This window comes from Medicago sativa, chromosome 5, assembly GCF_051527215.1.
Source record: "Medicago sativa cultivar Bolivia chromosome 5, Bolivia_mono, whole genome shotgun sequence".
Taxonomy (NCBI): Eukaryota; Viridiplantae; Streptophyta; class Magnoliopsida; order Fabales; family Fabaceae; genus Medicago; species Medicago sativa.
Genome location: NC_140753.1, coordinates 46,872,887 through 46,894,184, shown reverse-complemented (window position 1 = coordinate 46,894,184; position 21,298 = coordinate 46,872,887). Strand labels below are relative to the sequence as shown.

Sequence of the window (21,298 nt, the reverse complement as noted above, 5' to 3'; positions counted from 1 at the left end):
ATCACCGTGAGGCTTACACTAGTACCTAACCATATGGCCAGTGGCCACAATTATTATTAGGGTTGTTCAAAACGGTCGATAAAATTGTATATTGAATTCTTCCCTTAAAAAAATGGAATAAAATAAAATAAAAATTGTATATTGAATTGAATCCTAAGATTTGAAAACAACTCAAGTTCCTCTTTTCCTTTTTTCTTTCTTTCTAAGTTCCTCTCTTCCTAATAGCTCTACATTGAAAATACAGAAACGTGATCGGACGCTAAGTAAAACTATTTTACATTGTCTATATGCAAAAATTGAAATAAAATATTAAGCATATAGGTATAGAGATTAACTGTAAAAATTAAAATTAGAAAAACAAATATTTGAAACTAAACTGAGGTAATTTCTAGTTTTGGTGACTAATAACAAAAACGGTATACAGTGAGACTTGAAATGGAAACAAAATCATATTATTACCTGCTCATATTATTTTCAAATTATATACTATCATGAATCTCATTGGGGTAACTTTCAAATTATATACTGATACTATTATGAATCTCATTCGGGTACCTTGACTGCAATCACAGTCGTGACACCCATCAGTAAAAAAATTGGAGGGAAAAAAATTGAAAAACTACAATGTAGTTGAACCTTCGTCTAAAAGATGCTCAGAAGGAATTTGACCAAAAATATTAGGACAAGAATTCCAACTTCCTTGCTGTCGGGCTTCCCAATATCCTCCTACGTAGCGGTAGGTACCGCTAGTTTTATCCCTGGCAAACCATCGTGGTTCCCAACCACTCTCTTGCATCTTCCGAGCCTAAATCCCAATAAAACAAGTGTTTAATCAGTAAGGACCAGAAACATGTGTTAAATATGGTGTAAAAACGTTTTACATAGATATCAAACATCTCATTGTCAAAAAAGAACAAAATCATTTAGATTAATTTTAGATATTTTAGAAGGTAGCATTAGAACAAGACATGGTAGTCAAATATAATTGGGACCTTTGTCTAAAATATACAGTTTGAGTACATAATTATTAAAATTAAATAGGAATATAACATGAAATCCACTAGCATGTTTATCGCTCCAATTTCCCACCTCACAAAGGTACCTTTTGTTTTGTATATTTTCTGATATTATCTACTAGGTAAACAAAGAGCAGATCCTCAACAACGTCGCATCTAGAGATATCAAATGTGCTCAAGGCTAGAGATCAAGGCATTACAGTTAAAACAAAGATATGGTAAAGTGTTCCTCTGTTAAGTTTTGCTCTTAATATTTTCTTCACAAGAGTACTCAGTGTTGATTACTGAACTAAGAAAGTTTTTGTTGTGTTTGCAGTAAATTAAAAAGACCTAATGATGTTTTTAGTAATTCAAAATAGGGTGACTATTGTTATCACCATGCAAAAAATTGTTACTTTGGTTCCTCATTGGGAAAATTATCACAATTTGTCCCTCTCACTCAAAAAAGAGGGACTAAAAGCTGACTAAATTTTTGAGAGACTAGGCAATAATGAACTTATTTTAGTGGACCAAAAAATATTCACATCAGTTAAAAATAAAATGAGATTTCCAGCAGAACAGACAAAGGACATACAATGTTGATTTCTGAATAACATCTTTCATTTCTCATTTCACGTGGATGGTGGAAATACTAGAATTTGAATAAACAATCAAAATAAGAACATTGAGAATCAGGAGAACGTATAAAAAGTTTCAAAAGTTTAAAACTTCTCTAGCCATGTAATAAGCAGCATTTATGGATATTTCCTATTTACTACTTCATAATTTTATGTAGACTTGTATTGCTTGGTCTACAAGGAATTACATGTGAAGTTCATATGTTCTAATGAGTAGATGAGACACCACATTGTGGGCAACTTCATCAAAAATATTTCTGTTAGAAGGTAAGACAATAAGGTCTTGCTTATGGAAAGGGCTCAGTGCTAAATATGTTTCCTAGTCTTTAATTGTATGGCAGTACGATTTAAGGAAATCTAAAATGATATGAATTTTCTAAGTAACTTACCCGCTCAGCTCCCCTCTCTCACATGGAGCTTGGTTCGTGAGCAGAACAGAATCAGATAGAATGAGACTAAAAGGTTTGGTATATTCTTCATTTCTTATCCATATTTATGGAACCAAAGTTATTAAATCTCACGCCTTTTTCATTTGTTTTTTGGCCTTCTAGCATGTTGACCAAACGCACACTTAAGGCTACCCTACAAGTGAAACAAACAAATGAAATGCATAACATAAAATGAAATATCTACCTGCCGTTGTCGCTGCTCTAGCCGTAATTTTTCTGAATTTCCCATCTCATACTCCCCATTTTCCAAATACCTCTGATCTGGTCTTAACCTGGAATCTGTAGGTGGCAGCTTTTCCTATATGCTCAAATAAAATTGATAATCAATGTCCAATTCCAGGTGCACAGGGACGGCCCCACGTCTAGCACATTGAGTGTCAAGGCCCTCACTACTTTTTCAATTTTTTTTAATAACAATACCTATATATACTACACCATTGATGAACAAAGAGATGAATGGCAAAAGGCCTATATTTAATAAACTAAGTCGTCTCTTAACTTAATTTTAGGTAACTTTTTCGTCCATTATCATTTTTGTCTTGATTTAATCCTTTATGTTATAAATTGTTAACATAGTTATCCTTCTTTATGAAAAAAATAATCAAAAACTCCAAAAAAAATCATCAAACTCAAACAAATCCAAATCTTCAATACAAACCTAGAAAATCAGATTTCATTGAAAAAAATCTTATAAATGATAAGGTATTGTCATTTTATAACATAAAGGACTAAATCGGGACCAAAAAAAATGAAGGACGAAAGTGTTACCTCGAAATTAAGGTAAGGGACGAATTATGTAATTTTGCCATAAAGAAAAAACCATATATATCTCAATTCCTAAATTGCAAACTATCCCATTCCACCAGAAAACATGGCAACTTCAACTAATGAAATAGTTTTCTTTGTTATGAGTATTTACAACTGGATGCAAAATTGCATGGAAGATGAATGGTTAAATATTTGTTTGCTTATATTGCAAGAGATATTTTTATTGACATTGAAAATGAGAAAATCATTCCATGTTTGAGGATGAAAAGTCATAAAGAACAATTATGATGTATATTTATGAGTTTAAAAATAAAATTATATATATATATATATATTGCTTCAACAAATTTATATTTCTGAGGCCCACACTACTTAAAATTTATGGGTCCGTCACTGCAGGTACATGCACAATATCTTATACTTTAAAGCTCTGCCATGTTATAGAGATAGTCAAAAGGTTCCTGTCCTAATGCAAGTAACAATTTTCTCATGTGGTAAAAGATGACAGAGAGAAACATAGCAAATTTTTCATTTAAAAAATAAATATAAAAAGTAAAAACTAAACATGCAGATTGGAAACACAAAATAAAGGATCGGTTAAAAGTACAGACCTTTAATCCCGGGGTAAGTTCATTTAATGTGATGGCAAAACGAGTTAAGTTATATCTAGTAGGAAACTTGGGAGGCTTGCTCCGCTTCCATAGCATTTGCGCTTCTGGCAGATATTCATAACCTTTCCCCTTTCCACCATAGTCTCCATTAACATAATACATGCTGTCATTCCACTTTCCCATTAATGTAGCCAATGTTTTCCCATTTCTATCCTGAACAGTACCTTGAACCTGCAAAGACAGACAAACTGCAATTAGAAACTATCATATACAATAAAGGATCACATGTCAAGTACTATATTACACAAAAGTTAAATTGTTGCAAAGACATTATCTGTAAAACATATAAAAGCACCTGGTGAGGATTGCGATCAATCATAGATTGTTCCTTGAATTTCAGTTTACATGAGTATTCTTGGTTTCCCTGAATGCGCATTGTACCATAATGATCCAAATACAGCTTTCCCAAAATGATATTGTATATTGATGTAGTAACCTGAAAGAACAGTTTCAATTTAGAACCAAATCAGGGTATAGCATTTTCTTCGTGGCATTCAGCGCATAATAGTGCAAGAAGTTAAATATACCTTGCTCCACTGGAATATTTCACCATCATCAAATTCTAATGTCAAAATACCAACAGGATCAAGTTGAATTGATCGGCCCCAAAATTTGCTCTTTAAGTTGCTATCTGCCCAAAATTTCCAACCTGTACCCTCACAGTGACATGCAACTATCATAGGGTGGTGACTGACCTGAGAGGAAGCAGAAATAAGTATTTTAAATTCATAATGCAAATAGTGTTTGTAGAAACAATCATATCACTTGTTAAATACAAATCAGGATCTATCGTATTTTATAGAGTTCAATGGAACTCAAGCACACAACCACATAAATTTCTATTCATCAAATTAAGTTGGGTATCTACGATTCTACTTCAGTTCTTTCTCAAAACTGTTTCCGTTTCATCCTGGAGCAAAAAGTTCTAAGGAACTCAAATAAACATAACTACTTATGCATGGGAATTTCAACAAATAAAAACTTAAATACATACATCATATAACAACCACGAATAACACAGTCACATGCTCACACCTTTTCAATTCTGTCTGGTAGTCCATCAATGACAGGTTATTATAAAGTATAATGCTAAAGACATAGTAAGGCTTGTGGCATTACCTATCCCTGAAACATGGCGACCTCCCCTCCCCAAAACAACAATAAGAAACTTTCACTTCTAATGAAATTGTTCTAAGGTGTCAAATAGTACATCGTTAACACATACAATCAACATAATCACAACGAAAGATTGTGTATTAATAATATCATTGTGTAGACTAAGATTAGACCTTCTCTGAGATGAAACGAAAACCTTTATCTGGATATTCAGCCTCATATGTCTCGCCCAGTAATGGATTAAACGGTTTACAATTTCTCCCATCAGTTGAAGCATAGGCAGATACAGCAAAAGCAGCAACATTGAGAATCCTCATAAGGGTATTGCCCTGAACAACATCATCAATGGTTTTAAAAAATTGAAACATTGTTTTCAGCAATACACTGAAGCAATAAACATTGTGAAACTTGGGTACTAAATCCAGACTTACTCTTTTTCCCCATTCATAAGCTCGGTCAAGGAGATATGAGTACTCCATTTCTTCACAGCATCTTTGAAGAGAGGAGAGAGGTTCATTAAAATAAACAGGGAGACATACTTTAGTTAGATCCTTCCCAATATTATCCTTAATCAATGACCAAAGACTGACACCTTTCTCTTTTTCAACAGGTTCAGGCAATTTTTTCCGCCGCTTGACGTGGGGGTAGTTGGTCCCAACAGATCTAATAGAAGGATCTATATCCCCCTCGGATCCAACTACAGATATCCCTTCATCATCTGAAGAAAAGGATGAAGCCCTAACAGAACTGGATGATGATATAAAATCACGGGTGTCAAAAAAGGTGGTATCATCATCATCTGTTTCTTCCTCTACTGCATCATTTCTCTCATTATCATCCTCAGACCCACTTGCACTAACCTCTGGATTAAGAATTGAAAATGGGAACAGTACATAGAAAATCAGAGTATTAAATATAATAGCTGGCATGGAAGTACTTCAAGTTCTTTAAGAAAATGCATAAGCAAAACAAAAAATGAGCAATTAAAAGTTCTTAAATTTATGAATGGCTGAATATTCAACCACTTACCACTAAACTTTTCCTGCCTCATCATGGAAGAAGCCTGTTGGCCATTCCATTGTCTTTGGCTCTCATCAACAACAGTGTTTTCCAGGTCAACCTTCTCTGTCTACAATGATTAAGTACAAATAAATTTTAGTACTACATCAGGAAAACAAAATATTAGCCTTAATCAATATGTCAATAAATATATAGAAGCAACAAAAAAAACTGGATCAAACAAAAACCCACTCCTAGAATTTTAATGACGGAAAACCATTTTTTGCTTAAAAAGAAATATTAAGACAGTAATTGGAAGTGGTCAGCAAGGTAAGGAATTGCATTTGCAAAATACATTAATTCATAATGGGCTATCAACCTAACTATTTATGAAAGCGCAAGAAAATTTTGGATAAAAATAATATATGATAATTCAAATTTAGGTATAGTATTTCAATATTTTGTCAATTGCTGAAAGACTTCTCCGTTAAGATAAACAAACGAAACCCATAAATATATCTCGTCAGTGTCTCTTTTCAGCCTTGTACAAATTTTTAAAAACACAATTAACATTAGTTGTTCATAATAAATTGATGGAATAATTTCCAAATAGTATCTGGCTGCAGTTATGTTAAAAAATTATCATAAGGATTAAACGAAAAAATAAAAAGATACTTTAGACTTTGTATAAACACACTAACTAGAGCTTCATTTTTCTGATTTAAATAAAATTTATATCTTAGAGACACCACAACACCGAAAACCCTATTTGAAGGATCTAATTAGTAAAGAAGTGATTCTGAATACAGGCTATAGGACTAATTGTTTGCTAAAACCAATGGGAAAGTAAAAGGGGAGGAATTGACCAAAGAATACTGAATATTATTAATTAAAGCCATTAGTTTTTGGCTTTTAATTGCGAACATACAAATGTACAGCTCAAAAAATGGGGAAAAACTATAGTTAACAGATGTACAGGCTAATATACTATTCTCTACTTTTAAATGAAAAAAAAAAAAGGCACCCCCCCCCCCCTCCCCTCTCTTGTTGATAATTATATACGGTATTTAAGACCAACATTCCGCGGAGCAGAAATCAAACAAAATTAGCCAGTTTGATTGGCATGAAGTGTTCTACTTTTCATTAAATGTACCTCCAAATGGCGTAAATTGTCGATTAGTGCCAACTGCTTCTGCTTAAGTAGCAAAAGCTGGTTTTGTAGAGCAGCATACTCATTCCTCATAATTTGCTCACTATCCCGAATAGCTTCTTCACTAACACCTTCTTCCATAAGCCGATGCCTTAGCTTTTCAGTTGAAACGGCCGTATTGTCCACTGGAGCCATCAGCTCACTGATGGACATCCGAGGAAACATATCTTTGACCGCATACAAAGCTTCCACCCATGCCACTCGATCATCACGAGTCTCAGCTCTCAAGTGCAGTGTCTTTGTCCCGGTGAAAATGGAAAACCGTTTATCATCGGATCTGCTCTCGCGAATAGTTGAAACCTACAATCAAACCTTTCTTCCCGTAAAATACTACACATAAATATTGATATTATCTTATGAAAATAAAATTTGGATTCCCTAATTTCAGAGCCAGATCAATTATATATCATGCCATATATTAATATCACATCCTCGTATGATTCATTAATAGTTAACTGCATCTTGAAATCAGAACACAGAAGAAGAAAAAAATCAACAACCTAAGATCTATGAAGCACTAACATAGACACGGACACCGGATATGACACAACACCGACACCAGATATGACACAAGACACATTGTAAAAAGTTGAAAGAAAAAAATGAATTAGGTTTGGATTGCCTTATTTGAGCTTTATCAACCAGCATAAGTTTTGCGAGACTGTCTAGGAGAACTTCTGAAAACAGCTTATGACAATTTTTATAAGCTTCTTTCAACTTATTTTCATAAGTTCTCCAACATAACTTATAAAAACAGCTTATAGCATTTACAAAAACAATTTAACTTTATTTAATCTTTTACTATAAACATAGCTTATGTAAGCCTATACATAGGCGCCTGTGCTACAAGCTGCAAATAAGCTGTTTTATCCAAACAGACCCTTAATTGAATGTAATCACATGTATCAGACACCGGACACGCCTTCCATCAAAATTAAAATAACTCATTTATTCAGGTTCAGATACAATTGAAGCTTGATTAATTAATTAATTCAACATTCAAACTCAAATTCCTCTTGCAAACAACAACAGAATTAAAACTAAAAACGAATTAAGAACAACGGTTAATGCATGAACCTTGAGGTGAATTTCTCCGAAAGGCTTACGCCAATTTTGAGAGTGATGAGAATTTCTATTCCGATTGATAATACGCATGGATTCATCACCAATAACCTTGAATCCTTTCTCAGTTTCAGGATTGATTACAATCTTATCAGGTCCATGAATCTTGTAATAAGAAAGAACGCCATCTTGCAACACGAACCATCGATGCCTCCATCCTTTACCATAATTCACCCATTTCTGAAGTATTCCAGATATTCCATTCCCAACGAGGTCGTTGATCCTGACGTCAACCGCCGTATGAGCCACCGCGAGCTGACTTCCGCGGCTGCAATCACATCCTCCGTTAGCGGAGATTGGTACGGAGGAAGATTCGGAGCGAGATGAGGTGGAGGAAGGAAGAGGAGGCATGGAGAGATGAGCGGGAGATTGATGATCGGAGACTGCGGAGATGCAGCAGAAAGGATGCATATAATTGGTTAATGTGGTGAAGGAGTTGCGGTGGTGTTGTGGTGGTGGAATGTGGTGGCGCAACCGTGGATGACGGTGATGATTGAAATGAGGTTCATGTTAAAGAAAGAGAGTATTTAATTGGTGGCGATGGAAATGAGAAGAATTGAATGGAATGGAAAGGAAGTGTCAAGAGAGAAAAGTGTTAATTTGCGTGATGGATCAAAAACGGTTACGTGCTGAAATATTTGACCAAGTAAATAAATAAATAAATTTCATCAAAAATAAAAGTAAAAAATAGAATAAAATATTGAATAAATGGAATTTTTATTTAGGGGAAATGGAATTTTTATTAATTATTTCTTATATATGGATTATATAAAACATTTTCACACATGCTTTAGTCAAATTATGTGACATAAATATTCTATAAACATGACACTCTAAAATGATATGATTAGATGTGTAAAAAAGTTTTATCCAATTAATTGATGGATACATGTTAAATGTTTTTTTTAGAGGAATCTTTATTTTTTTAAGATTCCCCTATTATGCAACAAACTTTTTTTTTTTTAAAATTCATTGCGGTTCTACTCGCTTGAATAATTAGTCTCTCACTACTTTTTTTAAGGATAGTCTCTCACTACTTGTTTGTAGAAGATATTTCATTCACTTCAATGCAGATGGACAATGTTGACTTTGTGATGGATTTTAAAACAATCAATGACATATTTCACTCCAACAAGCCCGATATTTTAGAATTTGTTCATATTTTAGAATTTCTCAAAAGGTGGAGTTCAATACACGACAAACAATGCGTATCTCATGTTTTAGTTGGAGAAGTCGTGTTATAAGTTAGTTCCACTCGTTTATTTTCATTTCTCTCATTGTATTACTAATTTTTTTTTAAAAAAAAAGGCTAAAATGATATATATTCACACAAATCACGACGTCTCTTTAGCACAAGACGTGCCAAAGAAGCGCTTAGGAAACAAACAATCATCAAAGTATAGGCCAAAGAACAAAAGCGTACATTAGTCGATACCCAAACAAAGCAACGGGTTCGACCGCCACCGCCGACAACCATACACAAATGCAAGATTATTAGCACGCAACCACCAATAAGAGTGGAACTTAACCTTTTCCACTAGCTCCTCCAAGGGAGTGATAACATTATTAAAAATTCTATTATTACGTTCTTTCCAGATTAGCCAAACACAGAGAAGCCAAATGAGCCGGAGAAAAGAACGCTAGTCTTCATTCCACCTAAATAATTCGTGAAATGAAAATGAGCTCCAAGATTTTGATGATCAACTCCCCGAAAACCAAGCCATAACCGCACTTGATACCAAATAACACCAAAAAAATTACAATGTAAAACCGATGATCGACCGATTCATCATGACCGCACCCCGACACACAAGAGGTGTCCGCGTCCGTAATAATGCCTCTCGTTGAGAAGATTGATTTTGGTCGGCAACCCGTCCCGAAGCAAACGCCAAGCTAAAATAGACACCTTCAACGGCACCCGAGGATGCCAAATAAGATTATGAGCGGCATCCAAGACATGGTGATCCCTAGTCGTAAGGATCTCGTAACCTCGATCGCACCGAATAGCCCCCTACAAGGTCGAAGCAACCGCCAAGTATCCGTAACATTAGGCCGCAAAAAGACATTAGATATAAAAAGCCCACACTCCGCTAACATCTCATCCTCCACCGCCAAGTATTACTAATATTATTATAATAAAATACTACAAGTATATTTTCTTTAAAAAATTATATTTCGTTCCCAAAAAAAATATAATAATTTAATAATCAGTTAGAAAAGTTAATAAAAAAGGAGTATTTCAAGCAAAAAGTGAAGCCAATTGTATTTGATAGATAGGATTAGCTATCTTGCTCAGACTGGTTATGACTTGTGTTCTAAACTGGAATTTTGTAATTGAGAAATTGTAAGTAAATTCTATTGCAAATTATCAATGAGGTCGGTGGCTAGCATTGACTTTGCATGATGGGTGCTTTGTTAGATATAAATTTCTTATTATGAAAAAAATATGGAGATTAAATGAGAGTGTGTGGGTTTGAAGAAATAATAGATGTTTTTTTTTCAAGTTTATAATTACATTGTCGAGAATATATTTGTAAGGAATGAGTGCATATGTTTGTCATAAGGTTTTTTTGTAAGGAATGAGTGCACATGTTTGTCATAAGGTTTTTTTGAGACGCCATGTTTGAAATAAGGTTGAAAAAGAATTATTTTGGATATAATTGTCAAAAAAATGAAATAATTTATGTAACTTTCAATATTTTCATTAAATTACTCGAAATTAAAAGATGAAAAAGTGGATTTCTGTGATATTTATTTGGTATAAGGTTCGTGTGAAATTTTATTAGATAACAAGTTATTCTTGAGTTTTATTAGATAAACAAGTTATTCTTGAGAATAGTTTTTGAGTAATTGTAACAAACTCCTCCCAATGAAAAGAGAAAAACTTTTGCATTATGATTGAAATTGGAAGTTTACCACCCCATGGGAAAATTTTCGTATAGATATATAATATTTCTAATGAGTTTAAATTTTGGAGAAATTGTTAAATATGTATTTTTAAGAAGGTTAAATATGTTTTGTCAAGAAAAAAAAAAGTTAAATATGTTGTGGATAGTCCTCTAAGGTCCACTTTATAGTTGCAAAGACATTAATATACATGGATTTAGATTTAAATTCGAGATTATCCTTTTCTCCACACTTAATGTGTGTAATTCTAACAACTAGACTACTTAAAAAAAAATGGTGTTGATACTTGTGGAATTACTAATTTTTGTTTTGATCGCTCTAATTTTTCGCTTGGTTTTATTACTTTAATATTTGAAAGTATGTTAACTTTTGTCTCATCACTTAACAATTAATATTGCTTATATGTACGGGAATTGACATCTCGTGTAGGGATTACGAGGGCATCTTTACGTTGACCAAAGCCGTAAGTTTTCCTTGTGTTTACTCGGTTGATGTAGATGAAGCCTTAGGGTTACATAATGCTTTGCATTGGTTGAGTGATATACAGTTTGACGATATTGATTTTAAAATTGACTCCAAGATCGCTCGTGAGGCTTTTCATTCTACCCGTGACAACATTTCGAAATTCGAAGCAAATGTGTCTCAAGCTCATGCGCCCGCAGGGGAGGCCACATTTCTTGCTATTCCCGCGGTTTATTTTAACATACCCAATTGTATTGAGACTATTATTATAAATAAAATGTTTTTTTAAGGAATTATAAATGAAATGATATAAGCATCTTTCTCAACAAAAAAATATTGCTTATGTGTACTCCAAGGAAATTATATTAGGACCAATTACTTTTAACTTATTTTTTAGTGCAAGCAAAAACAAACTTGTACCAATAAGAAAGGTTTTAGTGAGATGAAGAATAAAGGGAAAAAAATATGGATGGATCATGGATGAAACCTCATCCTATGTTGGAAGTAATATTTTTTTGGCATAAATTTTGACAAGATTCCAAATTGATATATACGGAACCTTCAAATTTCAATTAATGATGATTTAATGGCTACACACATTTCAACTCCTCTACATAGCTGGGAATAGACATGAGACGTCATAACCTGAAGTCCTACGAAAAGTAGCCTGATCGAAAACTTCCTTTGCTACTAGTATAATGAAGAAAACAAATTGGATAAAAATTAGAGGAATTTGGAAGAACCACCAATACAAAACCACTACCTTCCTCCATCACCTACTTATTTATTATCTGAATTTGTTAATCGTTCATGCAGCTGAACACAGACTTCTGATATGCGGGACAGCAACTTACACTGTCCGTCTCGCGAACTTGAAGTGTCAGGAGTTATCAAAGAAAAGGGGTCACCAAGCACCTGTTGGAGCTGTCTACAAAGCTGCACTGCTTCTTGGTCACATTTACAGGTTTCGGTAATATATTGCAGCCATTTAAAGGAATGATCTTGGGACAACGAAGGATGAGATGAAACCGGAGGAGCAAGAAAAGGATGTTGGAGTAACTGAGGAATTCTCCACCTTTCATTGCGATCCCATGCAAGACATCTCTTCATAAGATCCACAAGACATGGATTTGAAACTGGTTCATACGTAATTTGATGATTTGGATCAGTTATGACTTTGACTTTCGCCCAAAATGTGTTGTAATCTGAAAAAGGCGTTCTCCCGTATACCATTTGATAAAGGATGCATCCTAAGGACCAGATATCTGATGGCCGACCACACTTTATGATGTTCCCATTCGCATCACTCTCATTGCACATAAAAGCCTCTGGTGACATATAATTTAGAGTACCAACCTACAGCAGTTGAAAGAAAGTTAAGTGAAAATTTACATATTAGGATGCAATTGATCAGCTAATGGTTTTAAGCTTGGGAAAATGACAGTCACCTCACCTGGTAAGATGATTTTAAAAATATTTTTATCTCCAATACAGTCTATGAATTAATTAATTAATTGATTGATAGAAGCAACTGGTTTTGTAATGAATGCGGAAGAATTCCTTTGATTACAGAATAATGGCCTAAATCCAATCCCTATTCTTCAGAACAAGGTTTCGCCGGATTCCTCCCTAAAATCCAAATCCTTGTCTGAAGGATCTTCCCACCTCCAAATGCCAAAAGGGCCTAAATCCCTTAAATAACACAGTGCCCACTCTCCATTCCTTTTTCCCTATTTATAGGCGACATGCCTTTTTTATTTCATTGAACTAACCCAACCTAATTAAATAACTGATCTCTTAACTAACATAACAGACAACAACAAACTGACCGACCACTTAACTAACCGTAATAGACCTATCAATAACAGTTAATAAAATTGTTCTTTTTGTTTTTGGTGTTGCTTAATGATACTGTGTACATCTCTAACATGCACAGCAATAACAATTAACAATGCAAGAGAAACTCTGGTCGAACTTTCCAGATTATTGATAGTTAAATTTAGTGAGTAACGTGGTAAATGGCAGTGAAAGCCCTAACCGGAGTATGAAATGTATTTCAACAATAACATTATAACCAATTGAACAAATAGAGAAAATAAGACATGGAAATAAGCAATACCTGTGAATCCCGCTGGATGTTTGTTGTATCACTCATTATTGCTTTGGCTATACCAAAATCAATCAATTTTAGGGAACCTTGACAAGGAGGAAATTAGCTGGCTTCAAGTCAGAATGCACAATACGTTCCTCATGAATTGTGTTGACAGCTTGAAGAATTTGCTGTGGGTATCAACAAAACAGTCTTAGCTAATTTACTTAGGCAGAGTTGTGGTACTATTTTAATCTATCCAATAAAGAAAAAAAAATGGAGGGGGGAACTCATAATTGATCACTAGTAAATTAATTGAAAGGGATAGTGGATAAAGTTGACAAATTGTTAGAGAAAATTATTTAAAAGATGATTATCAATTAGACTGAATGAATGCGCCTTTTATTTGATGCCATGTAAAAGAGGTTGTTTCCATAGCATGTATGGTTATTTTAAAGTCACGAACTCTATGTACTACTACTTCTGTTTTCTATAAAAAAAAAAAAAAAAAGACCAGACCACCCAAAACATATACATGTACACAACTTCTATAAATAAAAAATCGTACATCCCAGAATGCACGATTTCCTCTAGATTAATAAATTCTTTTCAGGTTACACTAGATAGATTGGTAATTTTGACCCCAAAACTACACTAGACTGGTAAAGGAAAAATAAAACATGAGGAACAGACCAGACCACCCAAAACACATACATGTCCAACTGGAAAGACAAGGATGCTCACATTCTTTTGCATAATTTAAAAAGAAAATCTTCTAACGATTGAACAGACAAGGCAAAATGTAATTCTACAACATGCAGGTCCGAGAAATGATAAAATAACTTTAAGGTTAAATTGTGGACTTGAAACCTGCCAATAAAACCGAAGCCAGTTTTCATCTATGGTTTGGTTGCACCCATCCAGTTCCTTCCACTTCTGAGACAACATATGAGCCAAATCAATTTCCCCATATTCAAGTACCATGTATATAAATCCATCATCCTTGACTCTACCATCCTTATTGTTGAAGGAGCCACTCATGACTCCCTCAAGCAAAGCCTTATCAGTCACCTAATTAATTACAAGAGTGGATAGAATGAATTATACTAGAACAAAAATAAGATAACCTTTACAGACTTGTATCAAATCCATAACAAATACAAAATTGAGAAAACTGTTGTAAATAATGTCTGTTTGTAATTTGTAAATATTAGTAATAATTGTATTCGGCCCATTATATCTTTATTAAGTAGGACTAAGTAGGACATATTATCTTTCATTGATTTTAAATGCAACTAAACACTTTATGCACCCGAGTCTATAAAATGTAACATGTCTTTGTACAAGATGGAACTGAAATTATAATCAGTTCATTCCTTCTTTTCTCTTTTCAGATAGATATTAATAAGAGGGATATATAGCAGCAATATCTAACAAAAATTTATATTGGTTATATTCATAACAGAAATAAGAAGTCGGGAGAGAGTACCTCGTAATCTATAAGCTGTATGATATTACTTTTCCCTTTCAGCCTGTTTAGATATTCAATCTCTTGACAAAATCCATATGCAGTGGCATAGTCACGACCCTTAAGCTTTATCTTTTTAAGTGCATAGATTGTACAGTCAGATGAAATCACTTTGTGTACCTCACTACTTCCACCACTTCCTATTCTGCCAAGCCTTTGATATAGCTTGCCATTAACTTTAAAAATAATCAGGGTCATAGGCCCTTTTCGAGAACCTGATGGTCCTTTGGAACTGGCAGCTTTATCTGGTTTACCTAACTTTGAAGACTCCAACTTTACATCTGAAGATACAGTTGGAGCCTCAGGCTGTGTGATGGTAGCAATTGCAGACTCTTTTCCTTTACTTAACGCATCATCATAATAGGAAGCATTATTTGAAATGATAGTTTCCTTTAATGCGCATCCTTGCTGCTCCTTGCACGAGTTGCTCTCCTTAAACGTCAATTCAGCATCAGTAAGTGAACTACAAGCTTGGACCGCAGTAGTTGCTTGATCAGTTGATAATATATTGGTTTCTTTTACTGAATTATTAGCTGAATTAACAACCCCGTTATTTTTTTGATGAGGATTAAGGTTCCCGCAACGGTTTGCAACCAAATTTGAGGCACTGTTTGGATGGGAATGAGAAGAACCAGTTAAAGAATTCAGCATTGGAGCTGAACTTGAATGGACTGATGTAGTTGTCGCACAAGAGGGACCAACTATAGAAGATTGTGTAGCTGGTCGACTTAAAAAGTTTTTGAATTTGTCTGAATGATCTTGAGAAATTAATGTTCTCCTAGGCAACATAGAAATTTTTCCTCCCTTGGATATCAAGCTTTTTCAGACTCTGCCTGTTGACTAGTTTTGTACTTCGTGTCTTGATTGATTCTAGTTGATGCTTCAGATATGCCGCTTGCCAAATCCATTTCTGTCAATGCAAGTGAACTCAAGTGAGATGATATGTTCTCCAACTCACAGACCTTAACATCACTGAACCCTGCATGTTGAAAGAGAAGAACAGAAATACATGGGAGGGCATAATAACTGTTTTACGAACTGTATTTCGTGAAAAGCCCATTTTATCCTCTTTTTAAAAATAAAAAAATCAATGTGCCTGTCGTGTGTTTCGTTTCGTACATAATAGCAGTACTCGTATATTTTTGTTCATAATAAACAATAGGAACTCAAAAATGTATTGGAGGAGGGTTTTAGAGGGCTTAAAAAAAATTCTTCAAATCATTTCCATCTTCTATAACATTCTCACAGTTAAGCATAAACATTCCATCATCATTCTCTACAAAAGCACGATATATAAGGTGGAAGGTTTCTCCCTCTGTCTTTCCTCCCCTCCCCCAAATTCCCTCCCGTGAACTTTTCTCAAGTTTTCATCCACACCCTTAAATGCCTCTCTCTCCTAGTGTTATTATTAAATCTTGTAATTTAAAAGACCGTGATTCCACCGAACCTCTCCCTCCATTCACCGGAGAGGATCCGGTCCCCACAAAGCCTTAGACCAAGTTTGGGAGTTGGGTTTTGGATGAAAAGGGATATGAAGACTTAATTTCCATTAAAAACATCATAAAATGTTTCTAAAGTCGATTAAAATTGTGGTACGTGACTGACATCATATATTAAGATATAGACTTAGCCATCCAAAACCTTCGACCTCAAAACCCTCTAAAACCCAACTCCCAAACACACCCTTATAGTAGCATTCATGGATTGGATCAATTTTGAGGGAAAAAGAAGTAGATTTCTCATTTTATATTCCAATAAGTTTGGTTCCAAATTTCAATTTAAAACTCAATCCATATTTTCGGCTAAATCATTAAATGCAACACATTGGACTGGCAGTGAATTTGGTAGAATCACAGTACAGTACGCCACTTCGATTTTCAAAAAAGCTGCATTTTAAATCTTCAACAAAATCACAGAACCATTACAATTTCGCCAAACTCAACTTCAATCCAAACATGCACAAAAACACTTGTCCAATGTGAGTGTTTTAAAAACACAACACATACATTTTTAAATTAAATGGTAAAATAGAATAAATAGCTATCAAAGAAATGGTGACAAAAAATGACAAAAATTACCCTCTCCAGCAACAACAACAGCACTCCCCTTTAGCGAATGATTCCCAGATTGATCCAAACTCGTTTGAGAGTCTTCAGATTTGCTCATAGCCTTTGCTTCAGCAACAGCAGAACGTTTCGGTCGAATAATATTCGATTGCAACGCACCACCTGATAAAGAATTCACAAAAATCAACAACAGAAACTGAATGAGGAAGTAGAAACATAAAAGAGTAAGAGAAGAGGAACGATACCGGGATTTCCACGACGTTTAAGAGCTACTTGAAATTGGCGAAGAAGTTCGGAAGAGGAAGGGTTAGGAAGATAAGAAGGGTTAGACTTAGGGTTCCCATCCATGGAAAATTTGGGACATTTTTTAATCCCAAAATGGGAGCATTTTCATTTGTTTTTGAAATTAAACTTAAGTGGTGGTGTTAATAATGTCATCACGGTGTGTGTATAGTATAGTATCGATGTTATGTTTCACATTTCAATGGTGGTGAATGAAGTGGGTGAGAGTGAGAAGAAAACTACTCCTCTGCCTCAAATATAAGAAAAGATTCATTTTTGCGCTCATCAATTAAGCTAACGATTCCGCCTATATCAGAAGAAATACATTAATTATTCAATCTAACCTAAAAAGCGAATTTTTTCTTATATTTGAGACCGAGGGAGTAAGTAGCAGTAACATTTTGAAAAATGAAAATGGCTCCAATTAAGTTCTGCGATTTGACGATTATAAACTGAGTTAGTAATTATTGTCAGCAGTTTTGTGTCAAATTCAATTGGGTGGGATGGATGTGACTTTAAAATGCCCGTTAGGAGTTTTTTCTTTTTTGCTTCTCTATGGATTTGTTTTCGTTAATTTTTTTTTTTTTGCATTTTTGCCAAATTTGAGTGGAACAACAATAATAATTAAGGGCGTTCCTTAAAAAAAAAAAATTAAGGGCGTGTTTGATTGGTTAAAGTACCGGATAGAACAACACGACACAACACAAAGCTGAATAAAACAAGACAAAAGGTTATATTGGTCTTTTAGTGAAGGTCAAAAAGTTTTTGTCTCGGCTCTTGTTTTCGAGGTTGTCATGTTCTTGAAACAGCTTTTACAGATTAAACATCGTACAACTTAATTGTCATGACATGTCATTCATTTTTTAGCAAATCATGAAACAATTTTACAAATGAAACATTGTACACCCGAAGTTGTTATATCATATCCTTCATATTTTAGCAGATCAAATATAATCTAAATATGTTTTTTTAATGAACCCTAAATATGTTTTGTTTCTTACAAAATTTTAACTTTTCGCTTTTACTCCTCGTAATTTTTTATTTTTAGTCCTTCAAAAAACTCACCATCATTTTGTATGTCTGTTTTGAAGTTATTTATGTGTATTATTCGAAATTTTAAAAATTATTTTGCAGACATACTTAATACATTATAGAATTCTCTCTTACAAAAGGTTAAACCTACTTCACAAATGATGAATCAAATATGAATTTTATATTTTTTTATGCTTAGAAATTCATATTCAATCCATGTTTTGTTAAAAGAAATGGATAGATTATTATAATACTTTAAACATTTTTACAAAAATTCATTGAAAAATCTAATAGATAAACATAACCTGATTTAAAAAGCAAAGATCAAAATTGTGGTCGAAAACTTTTTGATGATTAAAAGTTGAAGAATTTTTTTAAAGGAACTAAAATAATAAATTTAAATATTTATAGAGAAAAAATATTTTAATTTTAAAAAAATAAAACAGATTATTTTTTAATACTTTTTAACACTCACACTTTTATTTGACAAAATCAATGTGAATCGTACTCTACAAAATTATGTCTCACATAAAATGATAAGATTTATATAGATTTCATTCAATAAATGAGTGCTCATTCATTGCACTCCTAAGATGCCATCACACCAACATGACATGAAAGCTACAATCTAGGTAGCCAATAATTTCGCTATTTTATTGAGTTTCTTTGGTAATTTTTACATTTCATATGTTAAGAGAGAAAAAATTATCGTAAAAAAGCAGATAAAAAGTTAGTAGTTGAGTAAAAAATAATATGGCAAGATATTTTTTTTACATGAATATGCCAAGATAATTATTGTATATAACAATTACTCCATAAATTATTAAATTGTATAAATGTATTTAATACTAACTTTTTTAAAACAAACTAGTAGAAATATATTTTTAAAAATGATAAAAAAAATGACAAATGGATCTAATAATTTGAAAGAATAGTAATTGTAATATTTAGAGATAATTTTTGTTCCTCAAATAATTGTTATTAATATTTATAAGGATAGCTAGATTACATATTAGATTGATATATCGATATACATTTGAGTAAAAACGAAAATCACTTGACCAAAAAAAAAACGAAAATCACTACATGGTAAACAAAAATCACCTTATTGGATGATGAAAAAACACACAGTTTGGAGATCTAGTTCAGACCTTCTAGCTATACATGAATCATCTCTCAATACATTGAAAATCCAAAGTCACCGTGGAATTCTTTTCACATTTTCTGTTTGGATTGATATATTTTTTATCTTATGCAAAAATGAGTTTTTATGAATTATTCATAAACTTGTCAATATAGTTTATGAAAAAACAACTTATAAATATATAATTTTTGTCGGTGAAAACTTATGAATTAACATAGAATTTTATTTATTTGCATAAACTATTTTTCATAAGCTCAAAAATAAGTCAATCCAAACAGACCATGACAAGCCATTTTCTTTCGTAGCGAGAGAACCATTTATGGCTTTCAAGCTATGAAGCATGAACTTTGACAGAAACACCTAACACGATATTGATACGTACACACTAACACAAAATAATGTAAAAAAATATAGGACACCGACACGACTATATATATTAACTTATTTATAAAACATCCGAACGGAGAATCAAAATACATACACTTAGATCTAACTTGGCAATTTATTTCATTAAAAAGAGTTCTAAAACATGATAGGATAGTATTAAACCTTGAAAATGTTTAAAACTTTGAAATCAACTTTAATGTCTATAAAATCCATTTAGGTTGGTCTGGTGGTATTGGTTTGGGACCCGGGAGTGTGCTCCTCCTCGAGGTCTCGGGTTTGATTCTTCCCAATGCCAATTTAGGTGGACTAGTTTAGCTTATTCAAAAATAATTTTAATGTCTATAATCCATCATTGATCAATATTTCTCAACACATCTTTAATTCTGAGATTTGTTTAAGGAGTGTCTACGGTGAGCTGGAAGCAAAAAAAATGTCTTAATGGTGTCGAACACAAGTTCAAGGAGTGTCGACCTAAAGGAAAAAAACAATTTTATTCGACACTTTTCGAGTTGTCACACGTGTCGTACGAATGTCATATGAGTATCAAACACCGACACATATCCGACATCATGACACGTCTAGTCCAAAAGATATATGTGCTTCATAGTTTCCAATAAGTTATTGTTATGGCAATGGGAGGTATCACGACTCACAATATAATCACCTAAATGGATGGGGATAATGATGTGTGTACTAATACTAAGGCTATACATTTAAGAAAAATTGGGGTAGAGCACCAAGCAAGTTTGGACGAATGAAACCATGTGTGCAAAACTCGGGCCCATTTCCGATCGATTTTGACTTCGATTTTTGCAGTAATGGGTTGCACGGGTCACGGGTTTCTCGGATGGGTATGTTCGGGTATCAACTAGAGAGAGAGAGAGAGAGAGAGAGAGAGAGAGAGAGAGAGAGAGAGAGAGAGAGAGAGAGAGAGAGTGAAGAGACGCATCATATTCAACTTTTAGAAGAAGGAACAAATTCAACCTTTAATCAACAGGAAAAAGATGCAGATGTCCCTTACACACCTTACCTTGCTAAATGCAAGGGGAACTTTTCTAGCCCCTCCAAACGGTCTCATAGGCGTGAACTTTTCTTTCCATGTACTTCAGATCTTCAACTCCCCTTGGTTTGCTAATTTGGGGTGTGGGGGTGGGGAGGTGGGGAGGGGTTCGGTAGGCCAATTCTTGGTTTTTTTAATTGGACAATCACTACCGTCTAGGAAGTCCAAAAAGCAACAAAACGTTTCCTACTCCTCACCGAAGCGGGTATCCGGCCCTAGCCTCGGCTACCGTAAAACTCCAATGGATCTCTTTTCCTCCTACATAATTTGTTACAACGTCCATCTAGGTTGCATGTCGTATATTGTAACAAATGAGTGTGTTACACATTACCGCATATCTTCCATGAACGCACAAAACATCTGGACATAGTTT

General features: G+C 33.8%; 1 protein-coding gene and 1 pseudogene across 2 annotated transcripts; both read right to left on the bottom strand.

The window, feature by feature from the left end:
* Positions 1-430: 430 nt before the first annotated feature.
* On the bottom strand, positions 431-8,535 carry LOC146922483 (oxysterol-binding protein-related protein 1C-like). Its single transcript, XM_085715388.1, has 10 exons — positions 7,924-8,535; positions 6,790-7,146; positions 5,667-5,766; positions 5,069-5,499; positions 4,811-4,966; positions 4,049-4,216; positions 3,817-3,957; positions 3,462-3,692; positions 2,267-2,380; positions 431-805 (listed from the first exon to the last, which is right to left on the bottom strand). The coding sequence occupies exons 1-10, from the start codon at positions 8,377-8,379 to the stop codon at positions 620-622; spliced, it is 2,340 nt and encodes a 779-aa protein (XP_085571514.1). The 5' UTR covers positions 8,380-8,535; the 3' UTR covers positions 431-619.
* A 3,327-nt stretch (positions 8,536-11,862) lies between these two features.
* LOC146922482 (serine/threonine-protein kinase MPS1-like) lies at positions 11,863-17,416 on the bottom strand (annotated as a pseudogene). Its single transcript, XR_015012481.1, has 6 exons — positions 17,266-17,416; positions 17,033-17,182; positions 14,916-15,933; positions 14,297-14,497; positions 13,457-13,617; positions 11,863-12,693 (listed from the first exon to the last, which is right to left on the bottom strand). The product of XR_015012481.1 is annotated as a serine/threonine-protein kinase MPS1-like (transcript).
* Between the last annotated feature and the right edge of the window lie 3,882 nt (positions 17,417-21,298).

Bases quoted from the DNA above. Each gene is read 5' to 3' on its own strand.
- LOC146922483 (XM_085715388.1), bottom strand. From the start codon at position 8,379: ATGCATCCTTTCTGCTGCATCTCCGCAGTCTCCGATCATCAATCTCCC. The intron at 4,967-5,068 runs GTAAGTCTGGAT...GATGTTGTTCAG, and splicing joins CTTATGAATGGGGAAAAAGA to GGCAATACCCTTATGAGGAT. The intron at 2,381-3,461 runs GTCTGTACTTTT...TTGAGCATATAG, and splicing joins AACTTACCCCGGGATTAAAG to GAAAAGCTGCCACCTACAGA.